The 18,144-nt window shown below is 43.5% G+C and overlaps 9 protein-coding genes across 9 annotated transcripts; 5 read left to right on the top strand and 4 right to left on the bottom strand.

Moving 5' to 3' along the window:
* Positions 1–113: 113 nt before the first annotated feature.
* LOC132702499 (uncharacterized) lies at positions 114–1,088 on the top strand. The gene is made up of 2 exons (XM_060671160.1): positions 114–281; positions 338–1,088. The coding sequence occupies exons 1-2, from the start codon at positions 196–198 to the stop codon at positions 1,086–1,088; spliced, it is 837 nt and encodes a 278-aa protein (XP_060527143.1). The 5' UTR covers positions 114–195.
* A 358-nt stretch (positions 1,089–1,446) lies between these two features.
* On the top strand, positions 1,447–2,150 carry LOC132702501 (uncharacterized). Its single transcript, XM_060671162.1, has one exon. It carries the CDS (start codon positions 1,462–1,464, stop codon positions 2,062–2,064), a length of 603 nt encoding a protein of 200 aa, XP_060527145.1. The 5' UTR covers positions 1,447–1,461; the 3' UTR covers positions 2,065–2,150.
* A 392-nt stretch (positions 2,151–2,542) lies between these two features.
* Positions 2,543–3,282, bottom strand: LOC132702500 (protein mono-ADP-ribosyltransferase PARP12-like). The gene is made up of 2 exons (XM_060671161.1): positions 3,257–3,282; positions 2,543–3,166 (listed from the first exon to the last, which is right to left on the bottom strand). The coding sequence occupies exons 1-2, from the start codon at positions 3,257–3,259 to the stop codon at positions 2,543–2,545; spliced, it is 627 nt and encodes a 208-aa protein (XP_060527144.1). The 5' UTR covers positions 3,260–3,282.
* A 1,236-nt stretch (positions 3,283–4,518) lies between these two features.
* LOC132702026 (uncharacterized) lies at positions 4,519–5,803 on the top strand. Its single transcript, XM_060670424.1, has 4 exons — positions 4,519–4,969; positions 5,023–5,177; positions 5,229–5,366; positions 5,418–5,803. The coding sequence occupies exons 1-4, from the start codon at positions 4,885–4,887 to the stop codon at positions 5,655–5,657; spliced, it is 618 nt and encodes a 205-aa protein (XP_060526407.1). The 5' UTR covers positions 4,519–4,884; the 3' UTR covers positions 5,658–5,803.
* A 6-nt stretch (positions 5,804–5,809) lies between these two features.
* On the bottom strand, positions 5,810–9,637 carry LOC132702028 (uncharacterized). The gene is made up of 3 exons (XM_060670428.1): positions 9,436–9,637; positions 9,214–9,380; positions 5,810–6,029 (listed from the first exon to the last, which is right to left on the bottom strand). The coding sequence occupies exons 1-3, from the start codon at positions 9,499–9,501 to the stop codon at positions 5,810–5,812; spliced, it is 453 nt and encodes a 150-aa protein (XP_060526411.1). The 5' UTR covers positions 9,502–9,637.
* On the bottom strand, positions 6,055–8,987 carry LOC132702023 (tektin-3). Its single transcript, XM_060670422.1, has one exon. It carries the CDS (start codon positions 7,632–7,634, stop codon positions 6,063–6,065), a length of 1,572 nt encoding a protein of 523 aa, XP_060526405.1. The 5' UTR covers positions 7,635–8,987; the 3' UTR covers positions 6,055–6,062.
* A 152-nt stretch (positions 9,638–9,789) lies between the features above and the next one.
* On the top strand, positions 9,790–10,630 carry LOC132702027 (adrenodoxin-like protein 2, mitochondrial). The gene is made up of 2 exons (XM_060670425.1): positions 9,790–10,108; positions 10,159–10,630. Exons 1-2 carry the CDS (start codon positions 9,987–9,989, stop codon positions 10,493–10,495), a joined length of 459 nt encoding a protein of 152 aa, XP_060526408.1. The 5' UTR covers positions 9,790–9,986; the 3' UTR covers positions 10,496–10,630.
* An 88-nt stretch (positions 10,631–10,718) lies between these two features.
* Positions 10,719–13,789, top strand: LOC132702025 (xaa-Pro aminopeptidase 3). The gene is made up of 4 exons (XM_060670423.1): positions 10,719–10,955; positions 11,005–11,240; positions 11,295–12,236; positions 13,439–13,789. Exons 1-4 carry the CDS (start codon positions 10,919–10,921, stop codon positions 13,733–13,735), a joined length of 1,512 nt encoding a protein of 503 aa, XP_060526406.1. The 5' UTR covers positions 10,719–10,918; the 3' UTR covers positions 13,736–13,789.
* A 784-nt stretch (positions 13,790–14,573) lies between these two features.
* LOC132702227 (amidophosphoribosyltransferase-like) lies at positions 14,574–18,122 on the bottom strand. Its single transcript, XM_060670730.1, has 6 exons — positions 17,770–18,122; positions 17,440–17,710; positions 17,144–17,393; positions 16,811–16,995; positions 16,572–16,754; positions 14,574–15,197 (listed from the first exon to the last, which is right to left on the bottom strand). Exons 1-6 carry the CDS (start codon positions 17,976–17,978, stop codon positions 14,694–14,696), a joined length of 1,602 nt encoding a protein of 533 aa, XP_060526713.1. The 5' UTR covers positions 17,979–18,122; the 3' UTR covers positions 14,574–14,693.
* Positions 18,123–18,144: the final 22 nt, after the last annotated feature.

The following is an 18,144-nucleotide window of genomic DNA, read 5'->3' as shown; positions in this document are numbered from 1 at the left end:
TGCCAAATCTTTTGGGAAACGTAATAAGAAGAAGAAGATGTTCTGGACTTTGTGTAGTTCGGAGTCAACTCACTTCTACAAGTTAACATTATTAAAACTGACCAAACGATCCTGCCGGTTTTGGCCTTCCCATGGTAGTGAGGAAAAAAAAACAAAAATTGCATGGTTTTGGATCTTAAAAAGAATTTAATTTAAATGGACGAGGAAAATGTTGATGTGGAAAAGTTGTTGGGTGTCGTCCCGGATTATATGAAAAAGGTTAAATGCGACACATCGCGACGGTAAATCAACATCCTCCGTCTGCTGTAATTTTTCTTTAAATCGGTCCATTTTTCAGAACCGGACCATTTAAATGCGCGGTGAAATCGTGCAAGAACAGATTCGTTAGTTTCGATCTGCATCAGCGCTCGCCTTACAAGTTTCACAACTTTCCGACCAATGCGGAATCAGCAGCCGAATGGATTAAGAGATGCAAGGTTCCACTGGGAGTCAACACTAATCTCTTAAAGGTGTGTTCTGATCACTTTGATCTGGACGATTACCTACGAAACTACAAAGAAGAAATCTTCAACCCAAGGTTCAAAAGAGAACTCAAACCTAAAGCCGTGCCGCACAAAAAACTAGGCAACCCTACAGATAGAGTTACGCTCGATGATTTTGAGTTGGAATGTGCCCCTGCCCAAGATCATGATACCCCCCTAGTGGAAGACACTAACAAACAAGCAGAAAGTTTGCCGGAGCAACTGGAGTCTTGTCAAAACGAAGTCATTACCCTGACGACCGAAGTGAAAAAGTTGAAAAAGTATCTGGCAACCGTCAAGGCCGTTATAAAGAGGAAAAGTGCAAACATAAACAAGTACAGGCAGATTGAGAAAGCCGAGTACTTATCCAGGAGGAAGATATTCACGAAAGCACAGTTTAGAGTGTTGCTGGGCATGAAAGCGGTGTGGAGCGACAATGATTTCGCACAGGCTTTCAGCCTCAGGCACATTGGCGGGAAACAGTGCTATTTGTACTTGAAAAACACCCTCGGCTGGCCCTTGCCATCCTTGAGTTCTGTGCAAATGTGGGCAGGGTCTCATTTTTAAAACTCCACATTTATGCTGGGAACAAATTCATCAATAAATTTGCCAAATCACTTTATTAATTCGTGCATATACTTGAAGTATCTGCGTATTTCACCTGAAGTAGGGTTGCCAATAAACTGAAAATGCAGGTCAGAGAATTTAGTGGAAGATCTTTAATTTTATTTTATTTGTTTTTCTTTTGATCAGGTTAATTAGATACCTTTTTGCTTGTATTCATCGCATCCAACTCTAGAAAAAATTAACAAATAACACTGGAACTTTTTTACGTTGGTACCTACTGCTATCCTGTCAAAAATTTTAACCTTAGCGGATTTTTATTATTGAGTTTTTTACCAGGTTGTATCAGAGTTTTTTGTGCAGCAATCCTTTAAGGATGAGTTTAAACTTGGTCCGCCCTCACCAAAATGTGTTTAGCGCCAAAGATTATCAGCTGATACAAATACAAGATGTCCCTGGCGATGGCAATGTAAAATTAGAAATACCCATCGTGTATTCAAAGGAATTGAATGAGGAGCCCCAGGCGAACGAAGAACTTCCGTCTCGGTACGAGGAGCAAATCAAAAGCCAAATGAAGCGCTTGTTAGAACTGAAACGAGATAATTTATTAAAAGAAAAGCAAGTGTTGCAGAGGAAAGTTGACAAATACCGAAGGTTCAGTAAAAACATGAACTTACAGAAGGAGATAATGATGAAGTCGGGTCAATGGCGCATGACTCGACTTCGCAAGGCTTGCGAGAAAGTGTTTTCAAAGACGCAAATTGAGTTGATGCTTGGGAGGAAAAGGAAGCACAAATGGAGTCACGACGACCTCGCAATAGCTTATAACATAATCACGTTGGGTAATTATCGTTGCTTCGCGTATGTGAAGGAATACATGAAAATCCCTTTACCATCGAGAGGTTGCCTCACCAAATGGCTCAGTGTTAAACCCTCCGCGAAAAAGTTGGCGGTCAATGTTAAGGAGGTGGAGAGATAAGGTCGTTTGCGGTATATGCTCTTTTAATTGTAAGAAAACAAAAACATTCTTAATTTAATGTCATTAAGCAAATAAAGAAAGAATCTTTGGAACTTTGTCTTTTTGCATTACCACATATTTATGTTTAAATGCTAGACAAATTAACGCCTCTCTGGGTAACTATCAACATAACAAAATCTCTTACAAAATGGCTAAACATGTCTTAATAAATAAACAACAGTATTACAAAAATATTGTAGGACCTAGATTGTGTAACTAACATATACAACATGGAGATCCATTTACATCACAAGAAAAATGTTTCACAACTCTACATATAATACTTATATGTTATGTTGTTTCTTCACAGCGAGATATCACACAGTTATAAAAACACTGAAAAATAGTTCATCTGAACAATAGTCTTTTAGGGGAAGATATGTTCCTTAGTCAATTACCCAAAGAATTTAGGGGCTTGGGCGAGTTTTTTTCTCTTGAATTAATTAAAATACATAAAATTTGGATTCCTCCTACTCATGTAACTGACTACATAAGCGGGATAGTATTCACAATCAAAATACTTAACATAGGTGACTCCCCCGTGGGCAACCACAGTGTCACAACCAGGGTTAGGCAAAAATGTTCTTTCGTCTCCGTACTCCACGTTCTGAACTAATACGTCTACCAAAAACATCGCACGATTGATGCCATTCGACTTGGAGCTGTGCTTGGATGCTATATCTGGGCTGATTGAAAAGTACACTCCTGGTCCAAACATGAACCGGGTCCCACACTTCCAATCGAAATTGAATTCGCTTATAGAATGGATGTTGCGATCGGATGTATCATGATAGAGTTGTTTTATGGTAAAGGGGCCCCTCTGAGAGTAATCGTGCTGCTTGAGCGCAAATTTTGTGTACATGAGAGGGTTCTGAACTTTGTAAAGGCCGGTTATCTTACAGTAATAGTCGCCCTTGAATCTCTGCATAACTTCTTCGAATTCGGTACTGTACGGAGGCACGGGAATAACGAGGTACCTGGCTTCACCCGAATCCATAGGGTACCAATGGTTCGGCAGGTATTTAGCCATATCGTCGAAAATCATGTCCGGTTTTTTGGGTAGCTAAAATGGATCGATTAGAATACCATCCGTCGGAATTTTGGAGCTCGACAATATTTTTTTTAAGCGGGAAAGTGGGAAAGGAAATTTTACCATATCAATAATACCAAGAACGCTTCTTCGTTTTATCCAACATTAGTTTTAAAAAAAGAAGAGTTGGTATGGTGTCTTCTTTTTTCCATAGGGTACCATGGCTCGGCATGTAATTAGCCATATCGTTGGCAATCATGTCTGGTTTTTTGGGCAGCTAAAATGGACAGGTTAGAATACCATCCGTTGGAATTTTGGAGCTCGAGGATATTTTTTTAAGCGGGAAAGTCGGAAAGGAAATCAATAACTCCAAAAACTTTTTCGTTTTATCGAGCATTCATTTTGAAAAGAAAGAAGAGTTATGTATTTGAATTTGTTGTTTTTTCTCAGATCTGACGAGCCTGGTCCCATGGTCCATCCTGGGCCAGGAACGCCTGTCTCAAGTTCCATAGTGTTGGAGATTGTTTGTCCTTTTTTTGTTTTTTAGATGTGACCGTCTTGCCTGTTTGTCCTTATTTTTTGTGTGCTCTGAGCCCACTTACTAATGGACCCTATCTCCTAAGCAGTTTTTTTATGCCTCTTAAATAGAAACAGAAGTCTGAAAAGTAAACTTCCCCAGGAAAACAGTCTCCATTATCTGGGGCAGTTCTAAATAGTGCTGTCAAATTCAGTAGTAGCAGTGCCAATCCAAAAAAAGAAGAAGAAAAGAAGAGTTGGTAAGGGGTCTTCTTTTGGATTCTGTGGTGGAGCATTGCACGCGGCGGTTTAACCTCCGTTCGCTCCCGACAGAATCCCTTGTATTCGTCCTCAAAAGTTTGATATCGGTTTCCACTGTGTGGACTTAGTGTTTTTAGTGTTCAGTGCATGTTTTAAAGTGATAATCGTCGTCGGCCCCGTCGTTTTTCCCTGTTCACGCCGGTATGGAGGCCGGATGGGCCCGGATGGTCCGCGGTGGAAGCGGAGGGAAGCTGATTTTTTTGGTATCGGTCAGAATCGTTTTTTGCTAGCTGAGCAAATTATTGGTTATTCTTCTTCTTTGTACGTGGTGGCCATTGACCAGAAGCGAAAATCCTCGACGGAAGTCGGCAATGGGCGAATGATCCTAGCAGTCGTGCCCAACATTTTTTTGTGAAACGTATAATTGAATTGAATTGAATTGGGTCTTCTTTTGGTGGTGGAGCATTGCACGCGGCGGTTTAACCCCCGTTCGCTCCCGACAGAATCCCTTGTATTCGTCCCCAAAAGTTTGCTATATGTCTCCACTGGGTGGATTTAGTGTTTTTAGTGTTTAGTGAATGTTTTAGTTGTTGTTTTGTCCGCGGTGGGAACGGGGAGATGTCGGTTTTTTTTTTGGTATCTGTCAAAATTGTTTTTTGCTAGTTGAGCAAATATTAGTTATATGCTTTCTTTGTACGTGTTGGTCTATGACCAAAAGCGAAGATCCTCGACGGAAGTCGGCAATGGGCGAATGATCTTAGCAGTCGTGCCCAACATTTTTTGTGAAGCGCATAATTGAATTGAATTGGAACTTCTTTTTTCGCGAATGATCCTGGTAGACTAGCCCAACAGTTTTCTGTAAAACTGTCAAAAAGTGTCCGTTGTTTGTTGAATAACTAAGCTCCAACAGCTATCTGTGAAACGCATCATTGAATTGAATTGAATAACTAAGCTACACCATATGAGGAACAAACATGAAATTATCTAAAACAATTTTGTTCCAAAATGATCTTCAGCAGCATTACTTCGGTTACTCTGCTTTCGAAATATACACCGACTGTAAATGCAATTTGAACCGATAACGGATAATATTTTATCATCGACTTTTGCAGATCGAGCTTATGTGGATCAACAGCTAAAATATCTGCTTATCGAATTGTCGAAAGTATACGAAGAATTGCACAAAACTCGCGACATGAAAAGCCATTTGTTGGAGGTGTACCACACGTTTTGGAAGTTGGCGGAATCACCGATGCAAAAGTTTCATGTAAGGTGCAGACTGTTGCTTTTCACTAGCTTGTTACATAGTAAATTTTAGATGGAACTTCAAAGCATATTCCGGGTACCATTCTGCGCAGTTTTTCCTGACTTGGCGTCTGCAGAAAAGGTGTATAGCAAAGAAGATATACAGGCTCTGCGAAAGGATATTGACATGCTCGAGGACGACTTGTTAAAAGTGGATACGTTTTATTTCTCAATATAGAGAGAAAATATTTTTCTGTTTTAGAAAAAATGCTACCTGGAACACATGAAGATGTTGAGGAAACAGGTCGTTCCGTTGAAACAATGGGTAAACACGGCAACAACATCCCTTCAAGAATTGGATGCACAACATATAAGATTGCAAAGTTTAGAGACAAAGGTCCACAAAACACTTCAGGAGTTGCAAAAGTATGACTATCCCAAAATTGACAGGAACAAAGAATCGCAGGTGATGGAAGAATTCTGGCGTATGGTGGGCGAGTAAACCACACATGCGGTAAGTATATTTTTATTATTAGGTGTTACAGAGTTAATAAAATAATTTCTCACGGCCTACTTGACTTCCGTTCTCGCTCGCACCCCTGAAAATGAAAAACAACCCTATTCAACGACCGTCTCGCGCGTTTACCCCGCTGATCACCTCGGCGCGTCTTCCAAATAGTTCTCCCGTCTGCTGAGCGGGTTATGGAACTGGAAATCGTCGCGGGTAAAGAAATTTTTATCCAGCGTGCCCCCCTCGATCCCACTTTTTTCGCGTTTCCGCAGCTTCCCGTCTTCGTCGTAGCGGCCCAAATGAAACGACGAACTTATGGAGGCCCGTTCGAACATGTGCTTTTTCACGTACGTCGTCGGCGAGCTGCAAAAAACGAATGGAAACGAGGCTTTATCATTAGTATCCGGACATTGCAACGGCCGACGGGAAACCGGCTCGTATTCTTGGCAACCGATCCCCGTCGATTTCCAGGCTCTTGCGTTTTAGCAGGATCTCCCTCTGCAACGCTCCCTTGCCCTCGACGAGCTCTCGGAGAGATTTTTGCACCTCGCTCAGGCGCCCCCTTAAAACGGACGCGTGTCCCTCGACGGTGGCGATCTCCGCGTGGAGCCCGTCTTGGGTGTCGTCCATGCAGTTGTCCACTCCGTGTCTGTGGCGCCTCCGCTCCAGGCGAGTCTGGACCACCTTCGCGGGCCCCTCCAATCTCCCCATACACTCGCGGAGACTCTGTACCAGCTCTTCGGCTCGTGCTATCTCGCGTAATGTGATCTTCAGCTCGCGCTCGAGCCCCTTGAGGGCTTCCTCCGTGCGGCGGGCTGTTTCGCGAAGGGCCGCGTCCACTTTGTCGGCCTGTGTGCGCAGATCGCGCGCGGCGTTTCCGAGTGTGTCGTCCAAGGTCGCTCGTAGCGCCACGGAGCGGCGCGTCGTCGATTCCGCCTCAGCTATCGTCTCCCTCGTGAAGCGCTCCCAGTAGTCGGGCGTCGATTGGTCCTCCGAGAACGTTGTCACGGGGCACCTCATCAACGTCCCAGAGCGCAGATCGAGCATCGAACATTCAGTGTCGATGTCGAGGGCGCCTCTCTTGCCGCTCCAGTCGGTCTGGACCATCCGCGACGCGGTTCGATTGTCCGCCGACTGTTTTTCCAGGTCCTCGAGACATTTTGCGAAAGTTCGCCTTACGTCCGAGCAAAGGGCCGCCTCCTCTGCCAGGGCTTCTTCGACCTCGTCGCGGATGAGCTCCGTGTCGGACCTGTCGGTCCTCCGGTCCAGACATTCGGTCGTCACGGATTCGGGCACGAGCAAAACTGCCGCGGCCCGCTTGAGTCGTCGCCTCTGCTCCTCCAGGAGGCCCGTCTCTTCGGCGACGGCGGCCGCGGCAAGCTCCAGGTCAGTTTTCAACCGCAAAATGTCCGCCCGACGGCAGTTGAGCCTGTCCGTGTTTCGTCGCCGCGCCGCGTCGGTGGCGGTTTGCGTCTCGTCGATTTCGGCGGTCGCCGCCTCCAGCACCGCCCCGAAATTTCGCCGCCGCGTCGCGGCCGCCTCTAGCACTCGCTCGTTTCGAGCCCTCCACTCGGCAGGGTCGCACCTGGTAATCGAATAACGGTCCGCGACGGGGAAAGTACCGGTGAGGCCCGACCGCGGACTCCACCGCCCCATCCCGCCCGCCCACGCCGCCTCCAGCCGCGCGGCCCGCTCGGTGGAGTCTTCCGCTTGTGGGAGATAGGGGGGCGGACCCTCCGGGGACACGGGGCGTAGATCTTCAGGCGCTGAGGCTTCTTGCATGGCGTCCGTCGCGATTCTTGTTTGGTCGATATTTTCGGGCGTTTCGGCGGGGCGACGTTGCCGTTCCATCTTCTTAGTTTTTCTGATCACCTCGCAGTTTTTTGTCAAATCAAATTTTCCTTCTGTCGATCGCCATGTTTTCGGAATTTCAATAATGACTCTTTTCATCCCTTGGGATCCCATCATTCACGAAAATTATATTGATCAGAAAATAAGTATGCATAACTTCTTTGTTTGATAAACATGCTCCTTTTGTGATTTCTAAGATCACCAAACCTGTGCTCCTTGGTTAACACATACTATTCGTGAAATGAGGAAAATGGGAGATAGTCTATTGTCTAAATATAAAAAATCCAAATCTATCGCTGACTACATTGCTTATAAAGAAATAAGGAATGTTGTTACAAGTGCAGTACGTAAACAAAAAATTTGTCTTACAATTTCGATTCTAGGAACTCTAAACATATATGGAAAACTTTAAATATGTTTAAAAACAAACATCATCAACAACAATCATTATTTTACTTCTATTTTTAGCAATATCTTTTTAGCAATGTCTTGATAGTATTAATAAATATAGATTGCAAAAAATTGAAAACAGTTGCTGCAGATTTATTTTCGGCTTGCGTAAATTTGATAGGATTTCCCACACAATCCAGGAACTTGGCTGAAAATTGAGAGTACTTTTAAGTACTTTTTGGCGTCTACGATTCAGTAAAATCACATTCAATTAAATTCTTTAAAAAATATTGCAGGTTAAAACTACTCAAATAATTTGATTTTCAATGTTATTCTTTTTATTTTTAATAACTTTCTATTGTTCCGTATTACTATTACATTTATCTATTATACTATATCTAATTTATCAATGTATTTATACTATTATACTACGTATTTATATATTTCCTATTTAGTTTTCAATTTAAATATTTAAGAGCAGGTTAAGTGGAGTAGCTTTTATATATATAAATACTTATTTTATATTTATAATATACAACAATAAAGGCAATTTATTATAATATCCAAAAAATGGGGATGTTAATTTTTTTTTGATAAGTTGACGTGTTTTCCGGCATATAAGAGAACACTGATAAAGGGAACGGGATATGTCATCATTATTTTTGTATCTTTACTGCACACTGCCTCATTCAAAATATCTAAGGTGCCGGCTACTTTCTTGAAGAAGCGACAACGTCGCATTGCGCGGTTTATATAAATGCCTCGTTTTTAGTAAACAATTAATTTATTTTGAAATACTGTCAATCCAAACCGGTTATCATGATTAATCACATTATCGATTGGATAAAATGCAATTGAATGAAAATTCTCCTTACATGTATTATATTAAAAAGTGTTAATAATTAAATAATATCCGTTTTGTTTTTTTCATCTCACCCGGAAAAAATTCTTGTATAAATTTCTGCATACTCTCATTTTTGTACATTTACACACTCTATATTACCAACAAAAAAAAAACTACCTCATTCAAAATATCTAAGGTACTGGCTATTTTCTTGAAGAGGCTGCAATGTAAAAATTATGTAAATACCTCGTTTTTAGTAAACAATTGATTTAATTTCAGGTACTGTCAGTCCAAAGCGATTAACATTATTAATTACATTATCGATTGGATAAAATGCAATTAAGTGAAAATTCTTCGTACATGTATTAAAAAGTGGTAATAATTAAATAATTTCCGTTTGTTTTGTTTGTTTTTTTTTCATCACGCCCGAAAAAAATTCTTATGTAAATTCGGCATACTCACATTCTCTCGTAGTTGGCCATAGGATCCAATACCCTAACTATTCTTCTCAGCTCTTTCAAGCGCACGAACCAAATTATAATAACGCACAGTATAAGCACGGCAATCACGAAGCTAAGGCAACTGAGACCGATCATCACTTCCGTCTTGTACGCTTCGAGTTCGCTTCGCTGCAAAGTGTGCCCTGATAAACGGGTTGTTTAAATATTTCCACTCGATATTTACCAAATCCTTGACCGCCAGCAAAGTCTTCGTGCAGTTGCATGTCGGCACGGTCTCGTCATCTGACATAATTTTTTCAGTCTCCACGAGAGGAAGATTTTTTAACGACGCGTCGTTAAAATATGTACCCGGGTTTTCTTATTATCTTAATCCGGAGTGTATATCTGATTAATTGTTTGAGACGACGTACGAGATTTTAGATGTAGATAGTTTTTTTTTTTGCGAAGTGCTAGAAGAGTCAACAATGTAGATAAAGTTCGAAACCCCAATTTCCGTCGTAAAAAGTAGCGATTTAAATTTAAGCGACGCGCGAAGCTCGGGTGTATAACGGGTTGCGTCGTTCATCGATGTCAGTAGGTCAAAATTTACAGATTTCATTTTGGAGTTGATAGGATTTCGAGACCCAACGGGTAACAGATAAACCGTGACAATAATTTTGTGCGAACGAACGTTTATCTCGGGCAACACTAAATTCGTTCGCGTAAAAAGTTGTTTTGATCGTTATGTGGTGACGAGTACATCCGCACTGGGAGGGCAACCATTTAATTGCGAAGATGTCTTTTAACGCGCTGGGTCGCAAAGCTCTTCCGAGACTGGTCAATTTCGCGAAATGGAATTACTTGAAAACGTCAACGCGGCTAGTGTCGACGGGTGAACCTGCTTTGGCCAAGAAAGAGTAAGTAGAGAGGGCCGTTTTGGCAAGGGTGCGCAAGACACAGATTTTAGGGTGGAAATAACGTTCGTTAAAGCTAACGGGGACCGTATCAAAGCCAAAGGGAAGGTGGGAGATTCTTTGCTTGACGTTGTAGTGAATAACAACATTGATTTGGAAGGGTTCGGAGCTTGTGAGGGGACCCTCACTTGCTCCACTTGCCACTTGATTTTGTCGGAAGCCGATTACAAAGGTTTGCCTAATAAGCCGACCGATGAGGAATTGGATATGCTCGATTTGGCGTATGATTTGACGGACACCTCGCGACTAGGCTGTCAGATTCTTTTGTCGGAGAGCTTGGACGGCCTGGAAGTTCGGGTTCCCGCAACAATTAACGATGCACGAAGCTAACAGAAATTTATATACAGGATGAATTTTTGAGAAGATTATTGTTTAGCGTTTATTGTACAGTGTTTAATAAACAATATTAAGTTATGTATTTATTTCGCCTTGAACGTTCTAGGTCTGTCCCAATAGTCGGTCAATATCTCACCCAGTCAAGGCTGGTTGCATAAGTTAAAGTAAACATTTTCCTAATAAATGTATTTTTTGGCACTTAACAGCAGTGAATCTGCATTAGCACTTTACCCTATGCTCCTTTATTACACGTAATGAAAGGATTAAGTTTTTTTTAACTGTTTTCTAGTTTCACGCCATTAGACACATGTCAATGTCATGGCCAAAACAAACTATTTAATTTTTTTAGAGGAAGATTACACTCAATTCTAAATTTTTTTTTTGTAATTCAAAATTGCTGTGATAATATCCAACAACATGTTCCCCTTAAACGTCGTCCCGCGGTGTAGAGCAGGTAAGTTTTGCACTTTTGTCTATGGGTTGGATTTAAAAAGTGAGGTTAGGTATTGCGAAAACATTCTGCACACAACCCGCCAAAAGCAAACTTCGGGGCGCCTGCGAGTCCGGCCAGGGGAAACCCCTCGGCCAGCCGGCGCACCACACCCACCCGCATCTACTGGGCGACGGAGAAGTGACGCCCCTAATCAAAAAAGGCGAGTACCAGTGCCGCCGTCAGAACTTGGTCGAGTCGGTTGTATCTAATGCCACCAAAAGCGACCCCCACGCGAAACGCCACATGGTAAACGTTTGCCGTTTTAGAAAAATGCCGCGATCTTGCGTCACTAATTATTAGATAGTCATACCGGCCGCGACCAAGCAATATATGTCCGACAAAATCCCCTACGTCTTCCGTCAAAACTCCGAGTTCCTTTACCTAACCGGGTGCCAGGAACCAGACACGTGTTGCGTCATAATGACGGGCGAGTCTCCCGGGGACCATCGCACCACCCTCTTCACACGTGACAAGGACGAGCACGCGGAATTGTGGGACGGGCCCCGTACCCACCCCGAAGACGCTCCCGCGTTTTTCGGCGTCGACCAGAGTCTGCCTGTCAGCGAACTGTCGAATTTTTTACTCTCCTGCCGCAAGGAGGCCCCGGACTTGCGTCTGTGGTACGACGTCGCCAACCCAGTACACAGAGACGTGCACCAAATTGTCTGTGACTACTTGAAGGAAGTTTCGGCCAAAACGTGCGAGTCTCCGCGCTCGTTCATACACAAACTGCGGCTGTACAAAAGCACGGCTGAGATGGCGCTCATGCAAAAATCGGGAGACATCGCCTCCAAGGCTATAGCGGAGACGATGGCGTTTTCGAGACCCGGGATTGGGGAGGACCAGCTATTCGCCAAGGTCGATTTCGAGTGCAGAATGCGGGGGGCAGAATTCTTGGCTTACCCGCCGGTGGTAGCCGGCGGCAGTCGAGCCACCACTATACACTACATCGACAACAACCAGGTGCTCAGCGATGACGAGCTGGTGCTCATGGACGCCGGTTGCGAGTACCACGGGTACGCCAGCGATGTGACGCGCACGTGGCCCGTCAACGGCAAGTTTACCGCCCCCCAGCGGGAGATTTATGAGATCGTATTGGACGTGCAGGAGCAGCTCATCCAACTATGCGGTCAGTACCCAACGTTGGACTCGCTGTTTGAGTCTATGTGCTACCTTCTTGGGAAAAAGCTGCAGGATGCCGGGCTTGTGGGGCCACAACCCTCCAACAACTATTTGATGAAGGTAGAGTACACTATGGTTAATACAAAAACATGTACCCAGTGTAATTTGCATATGTACCACAGGTTGATTATAGAATCCTGAGCTTTAAATATTGAATTATATCCCACATCTCTGCGATATCTTTGTCATACTTGGCGGGAAGTATAGGTACTGTAAAAGTGTCTCGAAGTATATCGTCTTGGCTTTTGACATCCCTATGGTTATTGGGTAAGCCCAAGAACCACTAATAAAGTCATAGAAATCACTTGTCATTAAAGACCAAAAAATAATTGAAGATTCATACAAACATTTACATACAAAATTTTTTGGCTACTGGCAGAGGCGTACGCCAAATGTTACGCCACTGGCGTAATTTTTTCTAATTTCCGATAATTTATATGTAAGTAACATAACTTATCCTTGTAAGGATGAATTCGTATAACATAGTTGCACGGTTATTTTAATGTCAAAGGCTAATTACAACTATTACTAGTGTTTAATGACTCGCGTCAAATATTCTGGTACAATCTGTCGTTACAAAAATAAACACACTCTCAAACTCAACAAAAATAAATTGCAAGTTCTTGAGAAGATGCCATATGAGTAACTGCCTACCTGAAGATGTTAAAAATTAAATTCTTTAAATTTATTTTAAAAAAATTTAAACTTTAGATAACCGAAAAACCACTTAAACTTATGTACGGTTTCATAGATCCTCAAAATATGTATTTATTAGTCAGTATGTAAAAAATAAACAAAATGATATTTTTCAAATAGTTTTTTTTTTTAACAATTCATTTAACTGTTGATTTTATCTTGAAATTAGGACAAACTTTGTTAGTCAGCAATAATTTTAATTCTATAGTGTTGTGTTACAAGTGCGTGAAGAATATAATATATTAATTAACGCTGCCCACGCTCAAGATGTTTCTTTAGTAGGTTTGTTTGGATTATATTTGCGGTATTATAAAAAAGTAAAATAACTGCTTTGGTAAATATATTATTATTATATAGATGCGCTTTGAACATCTAAAAACAAATTGTTAATATCTATATAAAATACCAGATTTCGTAATAAGACAACCTGAAATAACTTTTTTATCTGACTAATTGGGGTTAAATCTAAATATTTTCAGCTCAGGATCCTGCACTTAAAGTGTTTTATTGATTAATGAATCGCTGTATCCACGACACATCGTTATTTGTCGTCCTCATTTTCCCAGGCCGCGTACCAGCTTTGCCCCCACCACGTCTCCCACTACCTGGGCATGGACGTGCACGATACCCCCTCCCTACCGCGGAACATCAAAATAGAACCGGGCATGGTGATCACCGTCGAACCCGGCATCTACGTAAGCGACCGGAACAGCACCCTGCCAAAGGAGTACCACAACATTGGCGTGCGGATAGAGGACGATGTCCTCATCACAGTCAACGGGCCCGTCGTGCTCAGCCGCAAGTGCCCTAAGACTGTGAGCGACATCGAGGCCGTCGTCAGAGAAGGCACCTGCGTCCTCTAAAATCGTCCACTTTGTGTCCGTTTCGCGTCTTAACCAATAAAAGAGTCCGTTTTAGTTCGATTTTATTTATTAAACTGTTTCTAATGATTCCATCTACCTACTCGAAGGTCGAGAGCATGGGAACATCCCCTGGATAGACGTCAGACGCTGACTGGCAGGTATTTTTATTTATTTATTTATTTATTTATTTATTTATTTATCAAAGAGCCAACCGCCCAATATATAATAAGATTCATATAAATAAAAAAGTAAGAAACAAAATAAAACAGAATGAAATAGATAAAGACCCAACTTTAACCACACCCAGGAACGATAATCCAGGTGTGGAGCAGAACAGTAGTCAGAGAGACGGAATACTTTGGAAGTCCATTGTACAACGCTTAATAAACCGCAAAATCTGAAGTGATTTAGACACTATAGATGAAACATGGTGTGCGTAAGTCAATTTAATATCGAGTAACACTCCAAGATCCTTTATTACGGAGTCCTGCAATAACCGTGATCCTTTTATGTTATACGTATAATGTTTCTGTTTCTGCTCCGTTTGAAGTTCATTAGCTGGCATTTATTAATATTTAGTTCCATTCCATTAATCTAAAACGAATTTGAGTTTTATACAGTCTCATGTAATTTTAGGTCGTCATGAGATAATAGGAAAAATGCATATTTTTCAAAGAAACTTCCACAGGCTACTGCAATACTTTTTACAAAACTTCTGCGTCGGTTTGCTGACGTTTCCCCAATCGACTCAGCAAAAACCGACGCAGGAGGAATCCAGGAGTTTTGTAAAAAGTAGGAAAAATGCATGATTTTCGCTAATAAAAGTCTGTTTTGGGGGAAATTTTCTTTATTAAACATACAAAATCAATAAATTAAACTTAACGCTACCGCTAATGAGACCCGGACCGTGTGACAGCGGCTCGCGAGGCCTACTAATCGCAATTCGAGTATTGGTACTTCACCAGTCAAGGTCTCCGTTGACGATGGGAACGCCCCCCGGGTAGACGCCGGTCAGGCACGCAGTACAGTGGCCGATTTTGTAATTGGATTTCGATTTGATGTCGTACCTGACCGCTTTGATGAGCCCCTCGACGCTCAGATATTCTAAACTGTCTGCGCCGACATATTTGGCGAGCTCCTTAGAATTGAGCTTGTTGGCGATGAGCTCCTCGCGAGTGGGGATGTTGATCCCCATGTAACACGGGTACAGCAAAGGGGGACTGGCCACCCTGATATGTACCTCGAGGGCGCCCGCGTTCTTTAACAGTTTGATGATCGGCCCGATCGTGTTGCCCCTGACTATCGAGTCGTCGACCAGGATTATACGTTTGCCTTTGACGATAGAGCCCAGAGCGCCGAACTTTTTCGCCACCAACAGCTGTCTCAGCCGGTTACTCGGCTCGATGAACGACCGCCCCACGTATCGGTTCTTACACAGCACTTCGGCGAAGGAGATCCCACTCTGCGATCGGCAGATAAAATCAGAAAATTCCCACTTGCTATTCTAAGACTATTTATGTATAAACGTCGTCGACCGCTGCCGTAACCGCCCCTCCCCCGACAAACGATTCAATAAACAAATTTTAAAACTTAAAACCACCCTCTCGCGGCGGATACAAATATAATACGACCAAAAATATAGTACATTTATTGCTTTGACTTTTTAACTAGATTACAGTACCCTAACCGCAGACCGCAGGACCGTGGTCAAACCCATACCAGGTTATTTTCGAATAAGTAGAAGCGTTTATTTTAACATCGGGTGATATTATTAAGAGTAAGAGTTTAATATAAATTGGATTATGTTCGTATATATTACGGAGGTATTTGACTGTGTTCCTTCCAGTAAGTACCTGATTCTCGAGGTTTGACGCTGCGAGGCTGTTTTCACTGAATAGTTCAAAATGTAAGGGTGAGTATCTGTACTCTATTTATCTCACAGGTAAGTTTGAAAATAATCATTTTTCTCTTGTGTGACTGTCGATTAACAACATTCTTCTTGTATTTTTGCGTCTTCTATATAGTTCTTCGATCTTACAATTCAACATTTTGTGAAGGTTCCAGATGTTCCCCTGTTAGAAGAAGACATGGAAAACAACGCAGAATTTGAAGATGGGAGTGGAGAATGTAGTCGAACCTAATGACAATTTAGAAGACAAACTACCTCAGCAAATAAAAAAAAAAACGGGTCCTTTTGTCTTCGGATGCTAAACAAATTGTTTGAACGATTAGTTGCAGAGTTGATAATTGAACTACTACATTAATAATGATATTAGGTTAATCGCAAGGAGAAAGTTGAATTAATCTTTGCTACACCGGTAACATTTTTTCAGGAAGATCCAATTTTTTTTTTAAATCGCGAAATTTGGGTAAAAGCAGTAATTTTTATTTTAAGAGGTGATTTTTTGGGGTAAAACAACGAGAGAAAATGACCAAAAATCGCAAAATTGAGGTTTGTATAGGCAAAAATTCGTTAAAAAGTCGAAAATTTGAAGGTAAAGGTTAGCCTTTAATCTGGCACCACATTTCGTAGAAAAACCTTAGTTACGCGATTTTGCATTTAATGGTATAGTAGAAAGAATTGTTCGGCAAAAAACAAAATGAAAACATACTTATATCCCCCCGCTTGATTGTGTTACGGGTAAGGGTCTGCTCGGCAGGGTGTTTTATAAGGGGCTGCGGTGTTGGGGTAATAAACAGTAGGCAAAGTTAATCACGGGGTCGGTTGTAAAAGCACTATATTTCTGGTGGAAGTATGCCATTATTGCCACCGTATACGAGGGTTGTTCAAATCGTACCCGATCAGTTTCTGGGTATGAACCCGAACGTGACTCACCTGTCTCGAAAACCCATGGGCCGCCGCATTACCGGATTCTGGTACCGCACTGACTACATCCGCTTCTACAGGGTGCTCGATGGCCAGCTGCTTGCCGCACTGCAACCGCACCCCGTACACCATCTGGCCCTCGAAAATACTGTCGGTCCTCGCGAAGTACACGTACTCGAATATGCAGAACGCCTGAAAATGCGAGCCGTCAATTAAGCCCCAAACGTCTCTAAACGTTCCCGTCCCACTTGAGCCTTGTTTTCCGGCCTCTGCACGATGTCGATGGTCCTGATACCGTGCCGGGTCATTTCGATAATCTCACCCGGGTAGACCTCGCGCACATACTGTGCGCCTATCGACAGAAAACCGCAAGACTCGGAAGCCACCACCCAACCCTCGGCCTCTCGCGCTTCATCACAGTCCCCGTCCAGCGCTGAAATTGCGCGCAATATTTAATTCGTGACGACGACGGCCTGAACCGTATAGTGGGCCGTCCGGGTTGGTTGGGCCCACTATGCGGACGCCGGACCAAAGTCGACCCGCCATCTACAGTGCGACCGAGCCGGATACCTGGTACTCACGCTCGTTAAAAGGCAGAATTTTCCCGAGACAGAGCGGTCTGTTGCCGTACGGGTCGCGTACCGCGTAGATCTTGTTTCGCAGCATAATGACGAGCGAGTAGCTGAGAGGCGCGAGCTGCATAAAGTGCCTGATCCGGGCGGGCCAGTCCGGTTCCCCGTCCGGTTCGCCTTCGGGCGGGTTAAGGCACAGCGCCTGCGTGATTAGCTCGCTGTCCGAGTGCGTAGACAGTCCGACCCCGTGGTTCAGGACCTACGGTAATGCTGTAGCTCGGTGAATATCTACAAACCATCCTCACCTGTTTCCTCAGACTGTCGCAGTTGACCAGCTCGCCGTTGTGCGCGACTGCGAGAGCCCCGTGCGCGGTGTGCACCACGAACGGCTGGCAGTTGACCTCCTCGGAAGCGGCGGACGTAGAGTATCGCGTGTGGCCGATGCCGAGGCTCCCCTTGAGCTTCTTCATGGCGTCGTCGTTGAAGATATTGCTGACCATGCCCATGCCCTTGACTATGTTGAAGTGCTTCGAGCTCTTACCCTCGCTAGTTACGATTCCGGCCGATTCTTGGCCCCTTTCAGAAGACCACTTTTAGTACGCTCACTTGGGGACTTAGGGACAGGTGGGTGTTACCTATGTTGAAGGGCGACGAGGCCCCAGCATATGATCTGCGCTATCTCGAGCTGCGACGGCCACTCGCCGGTCCCTATGGCCCCGAAGACGCCGCACTCGTGCGTCAGGCCGGACGTGACGCGACCCCTGTCTCGACGTTTCGCCAGCGAGTAACTAGACCCCTCGTCGCAGCGAAAACCTTCCGCCGTCGTTGCTTCTTTCGAGGTCATTTTCGAGCGATCGTGACCACGAATAGATAGAGAGTAAGCAGAAATCCGATACCGTCGGCGTTTTTAGCTCGTTATAAGCGTTTGCATAATTTTATTATTTGTGAAATCCGAGCGGATTGTTTATGGCGTGACCGATAACCCCCTGCCGCAGCCTTTGTTTTGACTT

Source organism: Cylas formicarius, unplaced genomic scaffold, assembly GCF_029955315.1.
Source record: "Cylas formicarius isolate icCylForm1 unplaced genomic scaffold, icCylForm1.1 PGA_scaffold_5__7_contigs__length_24384050, whole genome shotgun sequence".
NCBI lineage: Eukaryota > Metazoa > Arthropoda > Insecta > Coleoptera > Brentidae > Cylas > Cylas formicarius.
This window is presented reverse-complemented; position numbering and strand designations above follow the sequence as displayed.